The 18,060-nt window shown below is 41.5% G+C and overlaps 1 protein-coding gene across 5 annotated transcripts in view; it reads left to right on the plus strand.

Moving 5' to 3' along the window:
• Positions 1 to 18,060, plus strand: part of LOC106575119 (sodium- and chloride-dependent GABA transporter 2) — a 54,254-nt gene that overhangs the window by 15,372 nt on the left and 20,822 nt on the right. For all 5 annotated transcript variants that reach the window (XR_014381067.1, XR_001321689.3, XM_014151327.3 and 2 more), the window contains exons 5-7: positions 2,110 to 2,197; positions 2,555 to 2,687; positions 9,137 to 9,271. Coding sequence is in view for 3 of the 5 variants with exons in the window: in XM_014151327.3 (XP_014006802.1) it covers positions 2,110 to 2,197; positions 2,555 to 2,687; positions 9,137 to 9,271 (356 nt within the window). In the remaining 2 variants the exon portion in view is untranslated. The remainder of the gene's footprint in view (positions 1 to 2,109; positions 2,198 to 2,554; positions 2,688 to 9,136; positions 9,272 to 18,060) is intronic.

Consider the following 18,060-nt stretch of genomic DNA (forward strand, 5'->3'; position numbering starts at 1 on the left):
TAATTTGTTAACAAGAAATTTGAGGAGTGGTTGAAAAACGAGCTTTTATGACTCCAACCTACGTGTATGTAAACTTCCGACTTCAACTGTATTTTGCATATGCAAAGGCAGAAAAATAGGCCAATACTGTATGTTAGATCAATTGTACGGAATAGATAAAGAAACTGTCGAAATACAGTAAAATCAAGAAACAAATACTCCATTGCGAAAACAATCTGTCATGTCTGTTGTTTTGGTCCAGCCACAGTTTTTCATTAACATTACAGGCAATATTCTCCTTGGTCAGACAGCGGGGGAAATGTCTTCTGGCATGACGCATCCACCCCTGACAGGACTCTGCTGGAATGTCATCACAGGCCATTGCCTGGAGAAGGGCCATACGTTCATGGGGTTTGTGATCATACACCTTCCACCGCCATGCTAAAAACAACTCCTCAATGGGGTTGAGAAATGGGGAATATGGTGGGAGATAGAGAATTGTAAACCTGGGATGGTCATGGAACCTGTTGCGGACCTGGGCAGCCCGATGGAATGTCACGTTGTCCCAAATTAAAACATGCATTTGCTGCTCAGGATCACCTGGCCCTCTCTGCTCTGGCTGAAAATGATTGTCATGTAAAGGTGTTCAGGAAATGAAGGAGATGGGCAGTGTTGTATGGTCCATGGGTGGCATGGCGGTGGAGGACCCCATTGTGGCTCATAGCTGCGCATATGGTGGCATTTCCCCTGCCCTGGCCAGGTACATCAATCATGGCGCGTTGACCAATGATGTTGTTCCTTCCTTTCCTCTTCGTCTTCGCTAAATTGAATCCAGCCTCATATGAGTTCCTAGGGGATGAGACTTTCATTCAACTCAATGCTTTTCTGAAATGACAGTAAATAGTGTAATTGCTGTATAGTAAAATTCACTGGCAACATCAATGAGTTTCTAATGTTTCAAGAGTGTAATACTAGAACATTACCTACTTGCACATATCATACCGTTTATCCTTCAGTCTTTGGGAATTCCTTTCAAATGGGTCTCTGTAGATCTGCTTCATCAACGGTGTTTCTTAAAGATGGTTGATAAGCTCACTCTGATGTTATGGAAGATGGCAGTGTTTTCAATAATCTGTTGTTGGATTTTGCAATGGCAGCCTCCTGTTGGTCTGTAAATAGACAGATTCTACCACCACGTGGTGGTCGTCTTTCAGTTCTACAAAAACAAAATGCATACAGTACCGTAAACGCTACAGTAATAGCTACTAGTAGTACAGTATACAAGATAAACATGTTACAAAGTAGTATAGCTCCCAATTTCATACATACAATAATACATAAAACATTTACTTTGTTTCCCCTTACAGTATGTACTGGAATCTACATTCTTTACTGTGCTTTGTTGTACTGCTGTCAAGTAGTAGATAGGTCCAAGTACGTACCTATTCTCATTTTGGAACGTCCGGATGATGGATGTTACGGTGAAGCGGTTCAGCTCGGGCAGCACTCTCTGCACAGCCTCTCTCAAGGTCAAGGCATGGTTGACCACATGGTCCATCAGTCGCCAGACTTTCAGAGAGAACTATCCTTGTTCTTGTCCTCCTCCATCTCTACCTCTTCCTGACAAGTTTGCTTCCATTGTTCTCCAAACAAAGTACTCACATGTAGCCTTTTTATCCATACCAAAAGTCTGATTGCAAAGTGAACATTTACTCAATTAGTGTTTGCACATATGAAGAGTGAAAGTGATCAATTGGTAATTGAGCTTAGCTTGTTGAATAGTGTTGCTTTTCATTTGCACACAAGATTTTAGTTGTGAAGGTTGTGCCAAAGGTAGTGAATTGTGTGTGTGTTTTGCCAGATGTTTGTTATAGAATTGCAATCTGAGTGTAAAGCAAAACATGTGCCAGTAGTATTGCAGATTTGGTGTATGGTTCTGCTAAATTAGTTACATGTTTGGGTTGTTGTGCCTCATGGGCCAGTTTTAGTGTGTAAACAATTGGGAAACTGTAAACCACTTTTTTTTTTTTCTTTGGAAGAGAAAGAGGTATGGGATGTTATGGATGTTGAGTTGAGCTAAGGTGAGTTTAGTTAAGGTGATCATGTGTTGAAGTTCTGTCTGTCTTGTAGATACCTGTGTGTTGTTTGACTCTCAGAACCTAACCTCTGGGACCAGCCTACCAGAGAACGCCACCTCACCTGTCATCGAGTTCTGGGAGTGAGTCTCACCCACATTCCTTACAACACTACTGCATTTTGTTTTCTTAGAAATTAAGTAAAGGGGCATTATATGCAGCTTTGGGCTGGCATTTTAAAATGTGAGGTATTAACAATGGTGTGTCCGTGACTTGCCAAAGTACGTATTAGGGGACATAGAGAAGACTGGAGAGAAGGACATTGTAGACGAAGTAGGGTCACATTTCCAACAGGGGTTTGGTTTTAGGGGGTTCAGTTTTACCAAGAGTAGAGTGATCATAGTCTATCTTTGGCATTACAGTGGCTTTAAACAGGTTCATGCTTAGTCTTGTGTCTATTGGGGGTATTATTAATTGTGTCTGTGTGTCCATCCGTCCAGGCGGGAGGTCCTGCAGCTGTCCAGTGGACCAGATGAGCTGGGGCCAGTCAGCTGGAGGCTGGCTCTGTGTCTGCTGCTAGTCTGGGTCGCCTGCTACTTCTGTGTGTGGAAGGGGGTCAAATCCACTGGCAAGGTGAGCACAAATACACATACATACAGTGGGGTCTGAAATTATTGACACCCTTGACAGAGATTAGCAAAAAATGCTGTATAGAATAAATAATTCAAATACTGAGCTATATTGTATTACATTTTGGGGGGGGGAAATTATATTATTTTATACTAATACAATTGCTGAGAGAAAAAAAAAAAATCCTCAAAGGTAGGGGTCAAAATTGAAACCCCTGCTTTCAAAACCTTTCACTACCTCACCTGGCGAGGATAATGCCACTGGGCCTTTTTCTAAAATGTTTTATGAGAATGGAGAACACATTGGGAGGAATCTTAGACCATTCCTCCATACAGAATCTTTCCAGATCTTTGATATCCTTTTTGTGTGCTTATTGACTGCCATCTTCCATTGAAACCACAGGTTTTCAATGGTGTTCAAGTCCGGAGACCAAGGCAAAATGTTAATTTTGTGGTCAATGAACCATTTCTTTGTGGATTTTGATGTGTGCTTGATGTGTGCTTATATATACAGTACCAGTCAAAAGTTTGGACACACCTACTCATTTAAGGGTTTTTCTTTATTTGTACTATTTTCTTCATTGTAGAATAATAGTGAAGACATCAAAACTATGAAATAACACATATGGAATCATGTAGTAACCCAAAAAGGGTTTTATTATATATTTGAGATTCTTCAAAGTAGCCACCCTTTGCCTTGATGACAGCTTTGCACACTCTTAGCATTCTCTCAACCAGCTTGACCTGGATTGCTATTCCAACAGTCTTGAAGGAGTTCCCACATATGCTGAGCACTTGTTGGCTGCTTTTCCTTCACTCTGTGGTCCAACTCATTCCTAAACATCTCAATTGGGTTGAGGTTGGGTGATTGTGCAGCACTCCATCACTCTCCCTTCTTGGTTAAATAGCCCTTACACAGCCTGGAGGTGTGTTGGGTCATTGTCCTGTTGAAAAGGAATGATAGTCCTACTAAGCGTTAACCAGATGGGAAGGCGTATCGCTGCAGAATGCTGTGGTAGCCATGCTGGTTAAGTGTCCCTTGAATTCAAAATAAATGAATGACAGTGTCACCAACAAAGCACCCCCACACCATCGCACCTGCTCCTCCATGCTTCACGGTGGAAACCACACATGCGGAGATCATCCGTTCAACTACTCTGTGACTCACAAAGACACAGCGGTTGGAACCAAAAATCTCAAATTTGGACTCATCAGACGAAAGGACTGATTTCCACCGGTCTAATGTCCATTGCTCGTGTTTCTTGGGCCAAGCAAGTCTCTTCTTCTTTTTGCTGTCCTTTAGTAGTGGTTTCTTTGCAGCAATTCAACCATGAAGGCCTGATTCACGCAGTCTCCTCTGAACAGTTGATGTTAAGATGTGTCTGTTACTTGAACTCTGTGAAGCATTTATTTGGGCTGCAATCTGCAGTTAACTCTAATGAACTTATCCTCTGCAGCAGAGGTAACTCTGGGTCTTCATTTCCTGTGGCGGTCCTCATGAGAGCCAGCTTCATCATAGCGCTTGATGGTTTTTGTGACTGCACTTGAAGAAACTTTCAAAGTTCTTGAAATTTTCCGGATAGACTGACCTTCATGTCTTAAAGTAATGATGGACTGTCGCTTCTCTTTTCTTATTTGGAGCTGTTCTTGCCATAATATGGACTTGGTCTTTTACCAAATAGGGCTATCGTCTGTATACCACCCCTACCTTGTCACAACACAACTGATTGGCTCAAATGCATTAAGAAGGAAAGAAATTCCACAAATTAACTTTTAAGAAGGCACACCTGTTAATTAAAATGCATTCCAGGTGACTACCTCATAAAGCTGGTTGAGAGAATGCCAAGACTGTGCAAAGCTATAATCAAGGCAAAAGGTGGCTACTTTGAAGAATCTCAAATATAAAATATATTTTGATTTGTTTAACACTTTTTTTGGTTACTACATGATTCTATGTGTGTTATTTCATAGTTTTGACGTCTTAACTATTATTCTACAGTGTAGAAAATAGTACAAATAAAGAAAAACCCTTGAATGAGTAGGTGTGTCCAAACTTGACTGGTACTGTAATATATACATACATACATACATGCATGCATGCATACATACATACATACATACATATGCCCCTGAGCAATTCCAGACTCAGATACCACACATAGAAAGGCTTGACCAATCTGATTTTCAGCAACCACCTCAAGAAAACACTCACCAATGAGCTTGACCTAAAGCCATCACACACAACACCCATTCTGGCTAAATCGTATGGTTTTCATCCACTCCTTCTAATCAGGGACTGATTCAGACCTGGAACACCTGGTGATTGCAATTAACTACCAGGTAGAAACCAAAATTAGAAGTGTTTCAGCCCTCCAGGACCGAAATTGAACAACCCTGCTATCAACCAACAGCAATCATACCTCCTTTGCTGTGGGAGTACTGTACATGAAGGATTCCACTTAAACCTTCAGGGCCAATGGATCGGAGATGGACAGTATAGATATGGTTGATATAGAAGGTATCATAGATGTACAGTTGAACAGATGTGATTGATATAGAACAGTGGTTCCCAAACTTTTTATAGTCCCGTACCCCTTCAAACATTCAACTTCCAGTTGCATACCCCCTCTAGCACCAGGGTCAGCGCACTCTCAAATGTAGTTTTTTGCCATCATTTGAAGTCTGCCGCACACACACTATACTATACAATACATTCATTAAACATAAGAATGAGTGTGAGTTTTTGTCACAACCCGGCTCGTGGGAAGTGACAGAGCTCTTAAAGGACCAGAGCACAAATAATAATAATCAATAATTTTGGTCTTTATTTAGCCATTTTACATATAAAACCTTATTTGTTCATAAAAAATGGTGAATAACTCACCACAGGTTAATGAGAAGGGTGTGTTTGAAAGGATGCACATAACTCTACAATGTTGTATTGGAGAGAGTCTGTCTTAAATCATTTTCCACACACAGTCTGTGATTGTATTTAGTTTTCATGCTAGTGAGGGCCTAGAATCCACTCTCACATAGGTACGTGGTTGCAAAGGGCATCAGTGTCTTAACAGCGTGATTTACCAAGGCAAGAAACTCTGAGCGCAGCCCTATCCAGAAATCTGGCAGTGGCTTTTGATTAAATTACATTTTCACAGAACTGCTTGTTGCAATTTGTATGAGTCTCTCATGTTCAGATATCGGTAAGTGTACTGGAGGCAGGGCATGAAAAGGATAAGGAATCCAGTTGTTTGTGTCGTCCGTTTCGGGAAAGTACCTGCGTAATTGCACACCCAGCTCACTCAGGTGCTTCGCTACATCACATTTGACATTGTCCGTAAGCCTGAGTTAATTTGCATGCAAAAAAATCATACAATGATGGAAAGACCTGTGTATTGTCCATGTTAATGCAGACAGAAAAGAGCTCCAACTTCTTAATCATAGCCTCAATTTTGAATATAGTTGCGGAGAGACCATGTGATCCTAGATTCAGATCATTCAGGCGAGAAAAAACATCACCCAGATAGGCCAGTCGTGTGAGAAACTCATCATGCAAGCAGTCAGACAAGTGAAAATTATGGTCAGTAAAGAGAACTTTAAGCTCGTCTCTCAATTAAAAAAAACTTGTCAATACTTTGCCCCTTGATAACCAGCACACTTCTGTATGTTGTAAAAGCATTACATGGTCGCTGCCCATATCATTGCATAATGCAGAAAATACACGAGAGTTCAGGGGCCTTGCTTTAACAAAGTTAAACATTTTTACTGTAGTGTCCAAAACATCTTTCAAGCTGTCAGGCATTCCCTTGGCAGCAAGACCCTCTTGTGGATGCTGCAGTGTACCCAAGTGGCGTCGGGAGCAACTGCTTGCATGCTCATTACCACTCCACTATGTCTCCCTGTCATGGCTTTTGCGCCATCAGTACAGATACCAACATATCTTGACCACTGAAGTCCATTTGATGTCACAAAGCTGTCCAGTACTTAGAAATATCCTCTGTTGTCCTGGTTTCCAGTGGTTTGCAGAAGAGGATGTCTTCCTTAATTGACCCCCCATAAACGTAACGGACATATACCAGGATCTGTGCCAGGCCCGCCACGTCTGTTGACTCATCCAGCTGTAATGCATAGAATTCACTGGCTTGTATGCAAAGCAATAATTCTTTCAAAACATCTCCTGCCATGTTACTGATGCGTTGTGAAAAAGTGTTTGATGAAGTCATTGTCTGTATAATTTTTTTTTGCCCTTTTCATAGCAGCATTGTCCCAGCCATATCCGCGCGGCAGGAAGAGAATTAAGTCCTCCACAAAAGGGCTTGCCTGTCCTAGCCACTCGTTAGCTCAACATTATAAGACTCTTCTAGCCCCTTCTTATTAATGGTATCTATTGCTTTTATACATGTCTTACTACTCGAAAGTCGTCTTTATTCTCGCTCAAAAAACTCCCGTGGCTTATTTTTAAAATTGTCATGTTTCATTTCTAAATGTCTTCGCAAGAGTGAAGGTTTCCCTTGAGAGAGTAATGGTTAATGTGATTGGATGTTAATTATTTGACTAGGCTACCTGTATTTGACATTGTGTTGGTATTTTGCTGAACACTAGATGGTTTAATTTTATATTTGGCAGTGCAACGAGGCTACTCAGGCGAGAAAAAAATCCTCTCCCAAATGTATAGCCCCGTTGGAAAAAATGTACTGTTTGAAAATGTGAAGAAGAAAAAATCTCTATAAAAATGTGATTCACATTTTATATTTGGCGTACCCCCGACGGCATTGTGCATACCCCTGGGGGTACCCCAGTTTGGGAATACCTGATATAGAATATGAACTCTCACTGTCAAAAAGAAATGTCCTCTCACTGTCAACTGCATTTATTTTCAGCAAACTTAACATGTGTTAATATTTGTATGAACATAACAAGATTCAACAACTGAGACATAAACTGAACAACTTCCACAGACATGTGACTAACAGAAATGGAATAATGTGTCCCTGAACAAAGGGGGGGGTCAAAATTAAAAGTAACAGTCAGTATCTGGTGTGGCCACCAACTGCAGTGCATCTCCTCATGGACTGCACCAGATTTGTCAGTTCTTGCTGTGAGATGTTACCCCACTCTTCCACCAAGGCACCTACCTGCAAGTTCCCGGATATTTCTGAGGGGAATGGCCCTAGCCCTCACCCTCCGATCCAACAGGTCCCAGATGTGCTCAATGGGGTTGAGTTCTGGGCTCTTCGCTGGCCATGGCAGAACACTGACCTTCCTGTCTTGCAGGAAATCACGCACAGAACGAGCAGTATGGCTGGTGGCATTGTCATGCTGGAGGGTCATGTCAGGATGAGCCTGCAGGAAGGGTACCACAAGAGGGAGGAGCATGTCTTCCCTGTAACGCACAGCGTTGAGATTGCCTGCAATGACAACAAGCTCAGTCCGATGATGCTGTGACACACCGCCCCAGATCATGACAGACCCTCCACCTCCAAATCGATCCCGCTCCACAGTACAGGCCTCGGTGTAACGCTCATTCCTTCAACGATAAACACGAATCTGGCCATCACCCCGGTGAGACAAATCCACGACTCGTCAGTGAAGAGCATTTTTTGCCAGTCCTGTCTGGTCCAGCGACGGTGGGTTTGTGCCCATAGGCGACATTGTTGCCAGTGATGTCTGGTGAGGACCTGCCTTACAACAGGCCTACAAGCCCTTAGTCCAGCCTCTCTCAGCCTATTGCAGACAGTATGAGCACTGATGGAGGGATTGTGCGTTCCTGGTGTAACTCAGGCAGTTGTTGCCATCCTGTACCTGTCCCGCTGGTGTGATGTTCGGATGTACCGATCCTGTGCAGGTGTTGTTACACGTGGTCTGCCACTGCAAGGATGATCAGCTGTCCAGCCTATCTTAGGCGTCTCACAGTACAGACAATGCAATTTATTGCCCTGGCCACGTCTGCAGTCCTCATGCCTCCTTGCAGCATGCCTAAGGCACGTTCACGCAGATGAGCAGGGACCCTGGGCGTCTTTCTTTTGGTGTTTTTCAGAGTCAGTAGAAAGGCCTCTTTTAGTGTCCTAAGTTTTCATAAGTGTTACCTTAATTGCCTACCGTCTAAATTGTTAGTGTCTTAATGACCGTTCCACAGGTGCATGTTCATTAATTGTTTATGGTTCATTGGGAAACGGTGTTTAAACCCTTTACAATGAAAATCTGTGAAGTTATTTAGATTTTTACGAATTATCTTTGAAAGACAGGGTCCTGAAAAAGGGACATTTCTTTTTTTTGCTGAGTTTAGAAGGTATTATAGCATTTTCGAATGGATTTGAGATGTACAGTATAGATGTGGTTGACATAGAAGGTATCATAGATGTACAGTTACATATGTGATTGATATAGAATCTAGATGCCATTTTCAGTTGGATTTGAGATATTATTGATCTAGAAGCTATCCTACTGTTGTTCCAGGTGGTCTACCTTACTGCCACGTTCCCCTACGTGATGCTGGCCATCCTGCTGGTACGTGGCATCACCCTGCCTGGAGCTGCCCAGGGCATCGTCTACTACCTCAATCCCAACATCACCCGCTTGGCAGACCCACAGGTACCTGCGACCCACCCTCATACCCGCCCACTACCCACGACCATACCCCCCAACATGCTGGGTCTTTTTTCATTAGGCACAAAACTGAAGAAAACTGACTGAAACAGGGAGAGACTACCAGAACTTGTCCAATAAGAAACGCTTACATTGTGAAACCTTTTAGAACGTTTTTCAATGTGTGCCCTAATAAACACGACCCTGGTAAACATGCCTAATTTCTGAGAGGATACTGATTTGACTGGCTGCTTTTTAGCCAGTCCCAAGCACCCCTCTATTGGAGTTGGTCTAGTCTGAATCAGTCTATTGTGTCCACCCACTCTGCCCAGAGTGGTTGAAAACCACTTTGGTGTTGACATTTCTCTTCCTTATGTTATAAACACATTTTATGAAGACAAATATGATTATTTGGCTTGGGCGACATACCATATAATACCAGTGGCGGTCGGTGCCGTTTAAGATTAGGGAGGACGATTTTGTTTTCTTTGAGCATGGCCTTATTTCTATTACAGTATATTGGATGACTGATATTCCTTTTACCCAGCTCAATGTTTCATAGGTTTAGGCTACTACATGATACTTAAATTTGCGCTATAACCATCATAAGGTTGCTACAACCTAGCCTACAAGGGAAAGTTTATAACGTAGGTGCACAGGTCGAGAGTAATTGGAGTAATCAAGGTGACAGACAGTGACACATTCAATACCATCTTGCACCCTCTTGCCTGCATCTAGCTGATCTGGTGTGTAATCATTTGTCCAAACAGTTGCAAAACCTTCCGTTTTGCAACTAAAACAAATTCAGCTCAGTTCATCCCTGTTTCATTGCGTTTGCTTCCATTTAGGAAACATTTTGCAACAGAATCTGCAGAATAGGTATACCCATGATCACCCGCGCAAACAGTTCACTTTCTTAGCAGCCACATACAGCATCATCACTTTCCTCATTGTATAAATCCTTCTCTGACATCTATGCGCTCTCCTCCTCTCACTTTTTCCCTTTGCTTGTAGACTTCAGTGCACAACACAACAGCTATCTGTGACCAATTGAAAAAACCTCTCCAAGCCAAACCTTCATACCATAACCATTAACCACTACACTGCCGACATCGTTGTCACCATATTATCTAACATCATAGTCAACATAGCTACTAGAACTGACTCATTAGTAAACCCACAATCCAATCCATATGTACAATCACGCAGTACAGTGTACAGCAAGCTGTTTAGCAGTTACACCGGCCAGCCCCGTTGGCAATAAATTAATATGACTAAAAGCTTACTTTCACTTGGAAGAGTTGCAGTGTTGGATTGCCTTAGCCAGCTAGCTAACATAAATTGCATTCGTCTCAGTGTTTGATTCAGGTTGTTGAGTATGCTAAATTAGCTAGCTAAGTAAGTGAAAGGTAAACTAAGCAGAAGAAAACAATACAACAAATATAGCTAGCTCTCCTTCTGCTGCTTCTCCTTTAAATTTTGAAAAAATGTGTTTGTTCAAAACTGTAAAAATATTGTTGTTCTCTTTGAGTCAACTACTCACCTCACACTATGTACGGCAGTGTGAGCTAGCTATAGTTTATGCTTTCGGTACTAGATTCATTCTCTGATCCTTTAAGTGGATGGACAACATGTCAGTTTATGCTGCAAGAGCTCTGATAAGTTGAAGGACGTCCTCTGGAAGTCGTCATAATTATGGATGTGGCGGTCACGAAATTTCGTCAGCCGGTGAATGTCAAGAAACTAATTGTCGGTCTCACGGTAATTGACTGTTAAGAGATAGATGGGAGGGGTTGAGGGTAGCTGAAGGATGGGATTAAACCAAATAACTATTGTAAAATATATTGTGTCCGTAAAATTCATATAGAATGTATAAGCTGGAAGTAGTGTTGTCCATTATTTTACTCCAATTAGGGGAGGGGTGTAAGGGTTAGGGGAATATAATAAAGGAAAATATGTTTTAAAAAGATATGTGTGTGTGTGTGTGTGTATATATATATATATATATATATATATATATATATATATATATATATATATATATATATATATACAGTACCAGTCAAAAGTTTGGACACACCTACTCATTCAAGAGTTTTCTTTATTTGTATTATTTTCTACATTGTAGAAAAGTAGTGAAGACATACACTACCATTCAAAAGTTTGGGGTCACTTAGAAATGTCCTTGTTTTCCATGAAAGCATACATGAAATTAGTTGCAAAATGAATAGGAAATATAGTCAAGATGTTGACGAGGTTATAAATAATGATTTTTAATTGAAATAATAATTGTGTCCTTCAAACTTTGCTTTCGTCAAAGAATCCTCCATTTGCAGCAATTACAGCCTTGCAGACCTTAGGCATTCTAGTTGTCAATTTGTTGAGGTAATCTGAAGAGATTTCACCCCATGCTTCCTGAAGCACCTCCCACAAGTTGGATTGGCTTGATGGGCACTTATGTACCATACGGTCAAGCTGCTCCCACAACAGCTCAGTAGGTTTGTGCTAGCCATTTCATTAAATACAGAATACCAGCTACCTGCTTCTTCCGTAAATAGTTCTTGCATAGTTTGGATCTGTGCTTTGGGTCATTGTCCTGTTGTAGGAGGAAATTGGATCCAAATAAGTGCCGTCCATGGGGTATGGCGTTGCAAAATGGAGTGATAGCCTTACTTCTTCAAGATCCCTTTTACCCTGTACAAATCTCCCACTTTACCACCACCAAAGCACCCCAGACCATCACTTTGCCTCCACCATGCTTGACAGATGGCGTCAAGCACTCCTCCAGCATCTTTTAATTTTTTCTGCGTCTCACAAATGTTCTTCTTGTGATCAGAACACCTCAAACTTAGATTTCTGTCCATAACACTTTTTTCCAATCTTCCAGTTTGTCTGTCCAGTGTCTGTTGTTTTGCCACCCTTATTAAAAAAAAAAAATTATTAGCCAGTCTGAGATGTAGCTTTTTCTTTGCAACTCTAGAAGGCCAGCATCCCGGAGTCGCCTCTTCACTGCTGACGTTGAGACTGGTGTTTTGTGGGTACTATTTAATGAAGCTGCCAGTTGAAGACTTGTGAGGCGTCTGATTCTCAAACTAGAAACTCTTGTACTTGTCCTCTTGCTCAGGGCCTCCCACTCCTCTTTCTATTCTGGTTAATGCCAGTTTGCGATGTTCTGTGAAGGGAGTAGTACACAGCATTGTACGAGATCTTCAGTTTCCTGGCAATTTCTCGAATGGAATAGCCTTCATTTCTCAGAACAAGAATAGACTGACGAGTTTCACAAGAAAGGTCTTTGTTACTGGCCATTTTGAGCCTGTAATCAAACCCACAAATGCTGATACTCCAGATACTCAACTAGTCTAAAGAAGGACAGTTTTATTGCTTCTTTAATCAGACAACAGTTTTCAGCTGTGGTAACATTATTGCAAAAGGGTTTTCTAATGATCAATTAGCATTTTAAGATCATAAACTTTGATTAGCTAACACAACCTGCCATTGGAGCACAGGAGTGATGGTTGATGATAATTGGCACCAATGTAGGTATTCCATAAAAAATATGCCGTTTCCAGCTACAATAGTCATTTACTACATTAACAATGTCTACACTGTATTTCTGATCAATTTGATGTTATTTTAATGGACAAAGAATGTGCTTTAATTTAAAAAACAAGGACATTTCTAAGTGACCCCAAACTTTTGAACGATAGTGTATGTTCATTTGTTTAACCTCTTGGGGCTATGTGGGACGCTAGCGTGCCACCCGTGGTGCACCCTATCAACAGCAGGTGCATTTCAAGAGCGGCAAATTTGAAACCAAATAAATGTCAAAATTCAAATTTTTCAAACATACAACTATCTTACACCCTTTGAAAGATAAACATCTCCTTAATCTAACCACGTTGTCCGATTTCAAAAAGGTTTTACGGCGAAAGCATAAAGTTAGATTATGTTAGGAGAGTACATTGACAATAGCTGTGTGTAATGTTTTGTCAATTCAAAGACAGGCGTCACCAAAACCATAAAATCAGCTAAAGTTATGCACTAACCTTTGACAATCTCCATCAGATGACACTCCTAGGACATTATGTTAGACAATACATGCATTTTTAGTTCTATCAAGTTCATATTTATATCCAAAAACAGCGTTTTACTATGGCGTTGATGTTCAGGAAATCGTTTCCCTCCAATAACCGGCAGTCAAGTCAGCACAACAAATTAAATAATTAATATTACAAAACATTGGTAAAATATTATATTGTCATTTAAAGAATTATAGATTTACATCTCTTGAACGCAATCGACTTGCCAGATTTAAAAATAACCTTACTGGGAAATCACACTTTGCAATAATCTGAGCACTGCGCCCAGAAAAATACGCTTTGCGATACAGACTAACCGCCATGTTGGAGAGATCTAAAATCGAAAATACTATGTAAATAATCCATTACCTTTGATTCTCTTCATCAGATGTCACTTCCAGGAATCCCAGGTCCATAACGAATGTAGTTTTGTTCAAAAAAGCTCATCATTTATGTCCAAAAAGCTCTGTGTTGTTAGCACATGATCTAAGCCCGCCGAACTTCACTTCATGAACGAGGGGAAAAAATATATTTCCGTTCGTTCAAACATGTCAAACGTTGTATAGCATAAATCATTAGTGCCTTTTTTAACCAGAACATGAATAATATTCAAGGTGGACGAATGCATTCTCTTTTAAAACGTATTGGAACGAGGGTACCCAACATGACCTCGCGCGCCAGAGTCTAATCGGCCATCACCGTTCCAAGGCTCTTGTTCGGTCAGATCTCACAGTAGAAGACTCAAAACACTTTGTAAAGGCTGGTGACATCTAGTGGAAGCAATAGGAAGTGCCAAAACATTAATAAGCCCCTGTGTGTTTCAATGGCATAGGCTTAAAGGTAATTCAACACATCAGGTATCCACTTCCTGTCAGAATCTGTCTCAGGGTTTTGCCTGCCAAATGAGTTCTGTTATACTCACAGACACCATTCAAACAGTTTTAGAAACTTTTGGGTGTTTTCTATCCATATATAATAAGTATATGCATATTCTAGTTACTGGGTAGGATTAGTAACCAGTGAAAATACTGCCCCCTAGCCCCAACAGGTTAACACTTTTTTACTACATGATTCCATATATGTTATTTCATAGTTTTGATGTCTTCCCTATTATTCTACAATGTAGAACATAGTTAAAATAAAGAAAAACCCTGGAATGAGTAGGTGTGTCCAAACTTTTGACTAGTACTATACAGTTGAAGTCGGAAGTTTACATACACCTTAGCCAAATACATTTAAACTCAGTTTTTCACAATTCCTGAAATGTTTATCCCAGTAAAAATTCCCTGTCTTAGGTCAGTTAGGATCACCACTTTATTTTAAGAATGTGAAATGTCAGAATGATTGATTTATTTCATCACATTCCCAGTGGGTCAGACGTTTACATACACTAAATTAGTATTTGGTAGCATTGCCTTTAAATTGTTTAACTTGGGTCAAATGTTTCGGGTAGCCTTCCACAAGCTTCCCACAATAAGTTGGGGGAATTTTGGCTCATTCCTCCTGACAGATAACCATTCCTATAACTGAGTCAGGTTTGTAGGTCTCTGTAACGCCCTGGCCATAGAGAGGGGTTTTTTGTTCTTTATTTTGGTTAGGCCAGGGTGTTACATTGGGTGGGCGTTCTATGTTCCTTTTTCTATGTTTTTGTATTTCTTTGTTTTGGGCCGAGTAGGGTTCCTAATCAGAGGCAGCTGTCTATCGTTGTCTCTGATTAGGAATCATACTTAGGCAGCCTGTTTTCCTTTGGGGTTTTGTGGGTAGTTGTTTCTGTTGTGTGGTTTGCCCCGACAGAACTGTTGGTGTTCGTTTGTCTTATGTTCAAGTGTTTTGTATTATTAAAATTCAATATGAACACTCACCACGCTGCATCTTGGTCCCCTCTTTCAGATGATCGTTACAGTCTCCTTGCTCGCACACGCTTTTTCAGTTCTGCCCACACATTTTCTATAGGATTGAGGTCAGGGCTTTGTGATTGCCACTCCAATACCTTGACTTTGTTGTCCTTAAATAAGCCCCTAAATAAGATCTGGTGCAACCAATTATCTTCAGAAGTCACATAATTTAGTTAAAGTCCACCTGTGTGAACGCTGTGTCACATCAAATCAAAATCAAATCAAATTTATTTATATAGCCCTTCGTACATCAGCTGATATTCTCAAAGTGCTGTACAGAAACCCAGCCTAAAACCCCAAACAGCAAGCAAAGCATGTGAAAGAAGCACGGTGGCTAGGAAAAACTCCCTAGGAAAAACTCCCTAGAAAGGCCAAAAACCTAGGAAGAAACCTAGAGAGGAACCAGGCTATGAGGGGTGGCCAGTCCTCTTCTGGCTGTGCAGGGTGGATATTATAACAGAACATGGTCAAAATGTTAAAATGTTCATAAATGACCAGCATGGTCAAATAATAATAATCATAGTAGTTGTCGAGGGTGCAACAAGCACGTCCGGTGAACAGGTCAGGGTTCCATAGACGCAGGCAGAACAGTTGAAACTGGAGGAGGAGCACGGCCAGGTGGACTGGGGACAGCAAGGAGTCATCATACCAGGTAGTCCTGAGGCATGGTCCTAGGGCTCAGGTCCTCCGAGAGAAAGACAGAAAGAGAGAATTAGAGAGAGCATATTTAAATACACACAGGACACCGGATAAGACAAGAGAAATACTCCAGATGTAACAGACTGACCCTAGCCCCCCGACACATAAACTACTGCAGCATAAATACTGGAGGCTGAGACAGGAGGGATCAGAAGACACTGTGGCCCCATCCGATGATACCCCCGGACAGGGCCAAACAGGCAGGATATAACCCCACCCACTTTGCCAAAGCACAGCCCCCACACCACTAGAGGGATGCCTCCAGCCACCAACTTACCGTCCTAAGACAAGGCCAAGTATAGCCCACAACGATCTCTGCCATGGCACAACCCAAGGGGGGGGCGCCAACCCAGACAGGAAGACCCCGTCAGTGACTCAACCCACTCAAGTGACGCACCCCTCCCATGGACGGCATGGAAGAACATCAGTAGGCCAGTGACTCAGCCCCTGTAAAAGGGTTAGAGGCAGAGAATCCCAGTGGAAAGAGGGGAACCGGCAAGGCAGAGACAGCAAGGGCGGTTCGTTGCTCCAGCCTTTCCGTTCACCTTCACACTCCTGTGACCGTAGCGTACGTGTAGGTATGTACGGCAGGACCAAATCGGAAAGATAGGTAGGAGCAAGCCCATGTAATGCTTTGTAGGTTAGCAGTAAAACCTTGAAATCAGCCCTTGCCTTAACAGGAAGCCAGTGTAGGGAGGCTAGCACTGGAGTAATATGATCAAATTTTTTGGTTCTAGTCAGGATTCTAGCAGCCGTATTTAGCACTAACTGAAGTTTATTTAGTGCTTTATCCGGGTAGCCGGAAAGTAGAGCATTGCAGTAGTCCAGCCTAGAAGTAACAAAAGCATGGATTAATTTTTCTGCGTCATTTTTGGACAGAAAATTTCTGATTTTTGCAATGTTACGTAGATGGAAAAAAGCTGTCCTTGAAACAGTCTTGATATGTTCTTCAAAAGAGAGATCAGGGTCCAGAGTAACACCGAGGTCCTTCACAGTTTTATTTGAGACGACTGTACAACCATCCAGATTAATTGTCAGATTCAACAGAAGATCTCTTTGTTTCTTGGGACCTAGAACAAGCATCTCTGTTTTGTCCGAGTTTAAAAGTAGAAAGTTTGCAGCCATCCACTTCTTTATGTCTGAAACACAGGCTTCTAGCGAGGGCAATTTTGGGGCTTCACCATGTTTCATTGAAATGTACAGCTGTGTGTCGTCCGCATAGCAGTGAAATTTAACATTATGTTTTCGAATGACATCCCCAAGAGGTAAAATATATAGTGAAAACAATAGTGGTCCTAAAACGGAACCTTGAGGAACACCGAAATGTACAATTGATTTGTCAGAGGACAAACCATTCACAGAGACAAACTGATATCTTTCCGACAGATAAGATCTAAACCAGGCCAGAACTTGTCCATGTAGACCAATTTGGGTTTCCAATCTCTCCAAAAGAATGTGGTGATCGATGGTATCAAAAGCGGCACTAAGATCTAGGAGCACGAGGACAGATGCAGAGCCTCGGTCTGACGTCATTAAAAGGTAATTTACCACCTTCACAAGTGCAGTCTCAGTGCTATGATGGGGTCTAAAACCAGACTGAAGCGTTTCGTATACATTGTTTGTCTTCAGGAAGGCAGTGAGTTGCTGTGCAACAGCTTTTTCTACAATTTTTGAGAGGAATGGAAGATTCGATATAGGCCGATAGTTTTTTATAATTTCTGGATCAAGATTCGGCTTTTTCAAGAGAGGCTTTATTACTGCCACTTTTAGTGAGCTTGGTACACATCCGGTGGATAGAGAGCCGTTTATTATGTTCAACATAGGAGGGCCAAGCACAGGAAGCAGCTCTTTCAGTAGTTTAGTTGGAATAGGGTCCAGTATGCAGCTTGAGGGTTTGGAGGCCATGATTATTTTCATCATTGCGTCAAGAGATATAGTACTAAAACACTTTAGTATCTCCCTTGATCCTAGGTCCTGGCAGAGTTGTGCAGACTCAGGACAATGGAGCTTTGGAGGAATACCCAGATTTAAAGAGGAGTCTGTAATTTGCTTTCTAATGATCATGATCTTTTCCTCAAAGAAGTTCATAAATGTATTACTGCTGAAGTGAAAGCCATCCTCC

The sequence above is a fragment of the Salmo salar genome, chromosome 17 (genome assembly GCF_965601325.2).
Source record: "Salmo salar chromosome 17, fSalSal1, whole genome shotgun sequence".
Taxonomy (NCBI): Eukaryota; Metazoa; Chordata; class Actinopteri; order Salmoniformes; family Salmonidae; genus Salmo; species Salmo salar.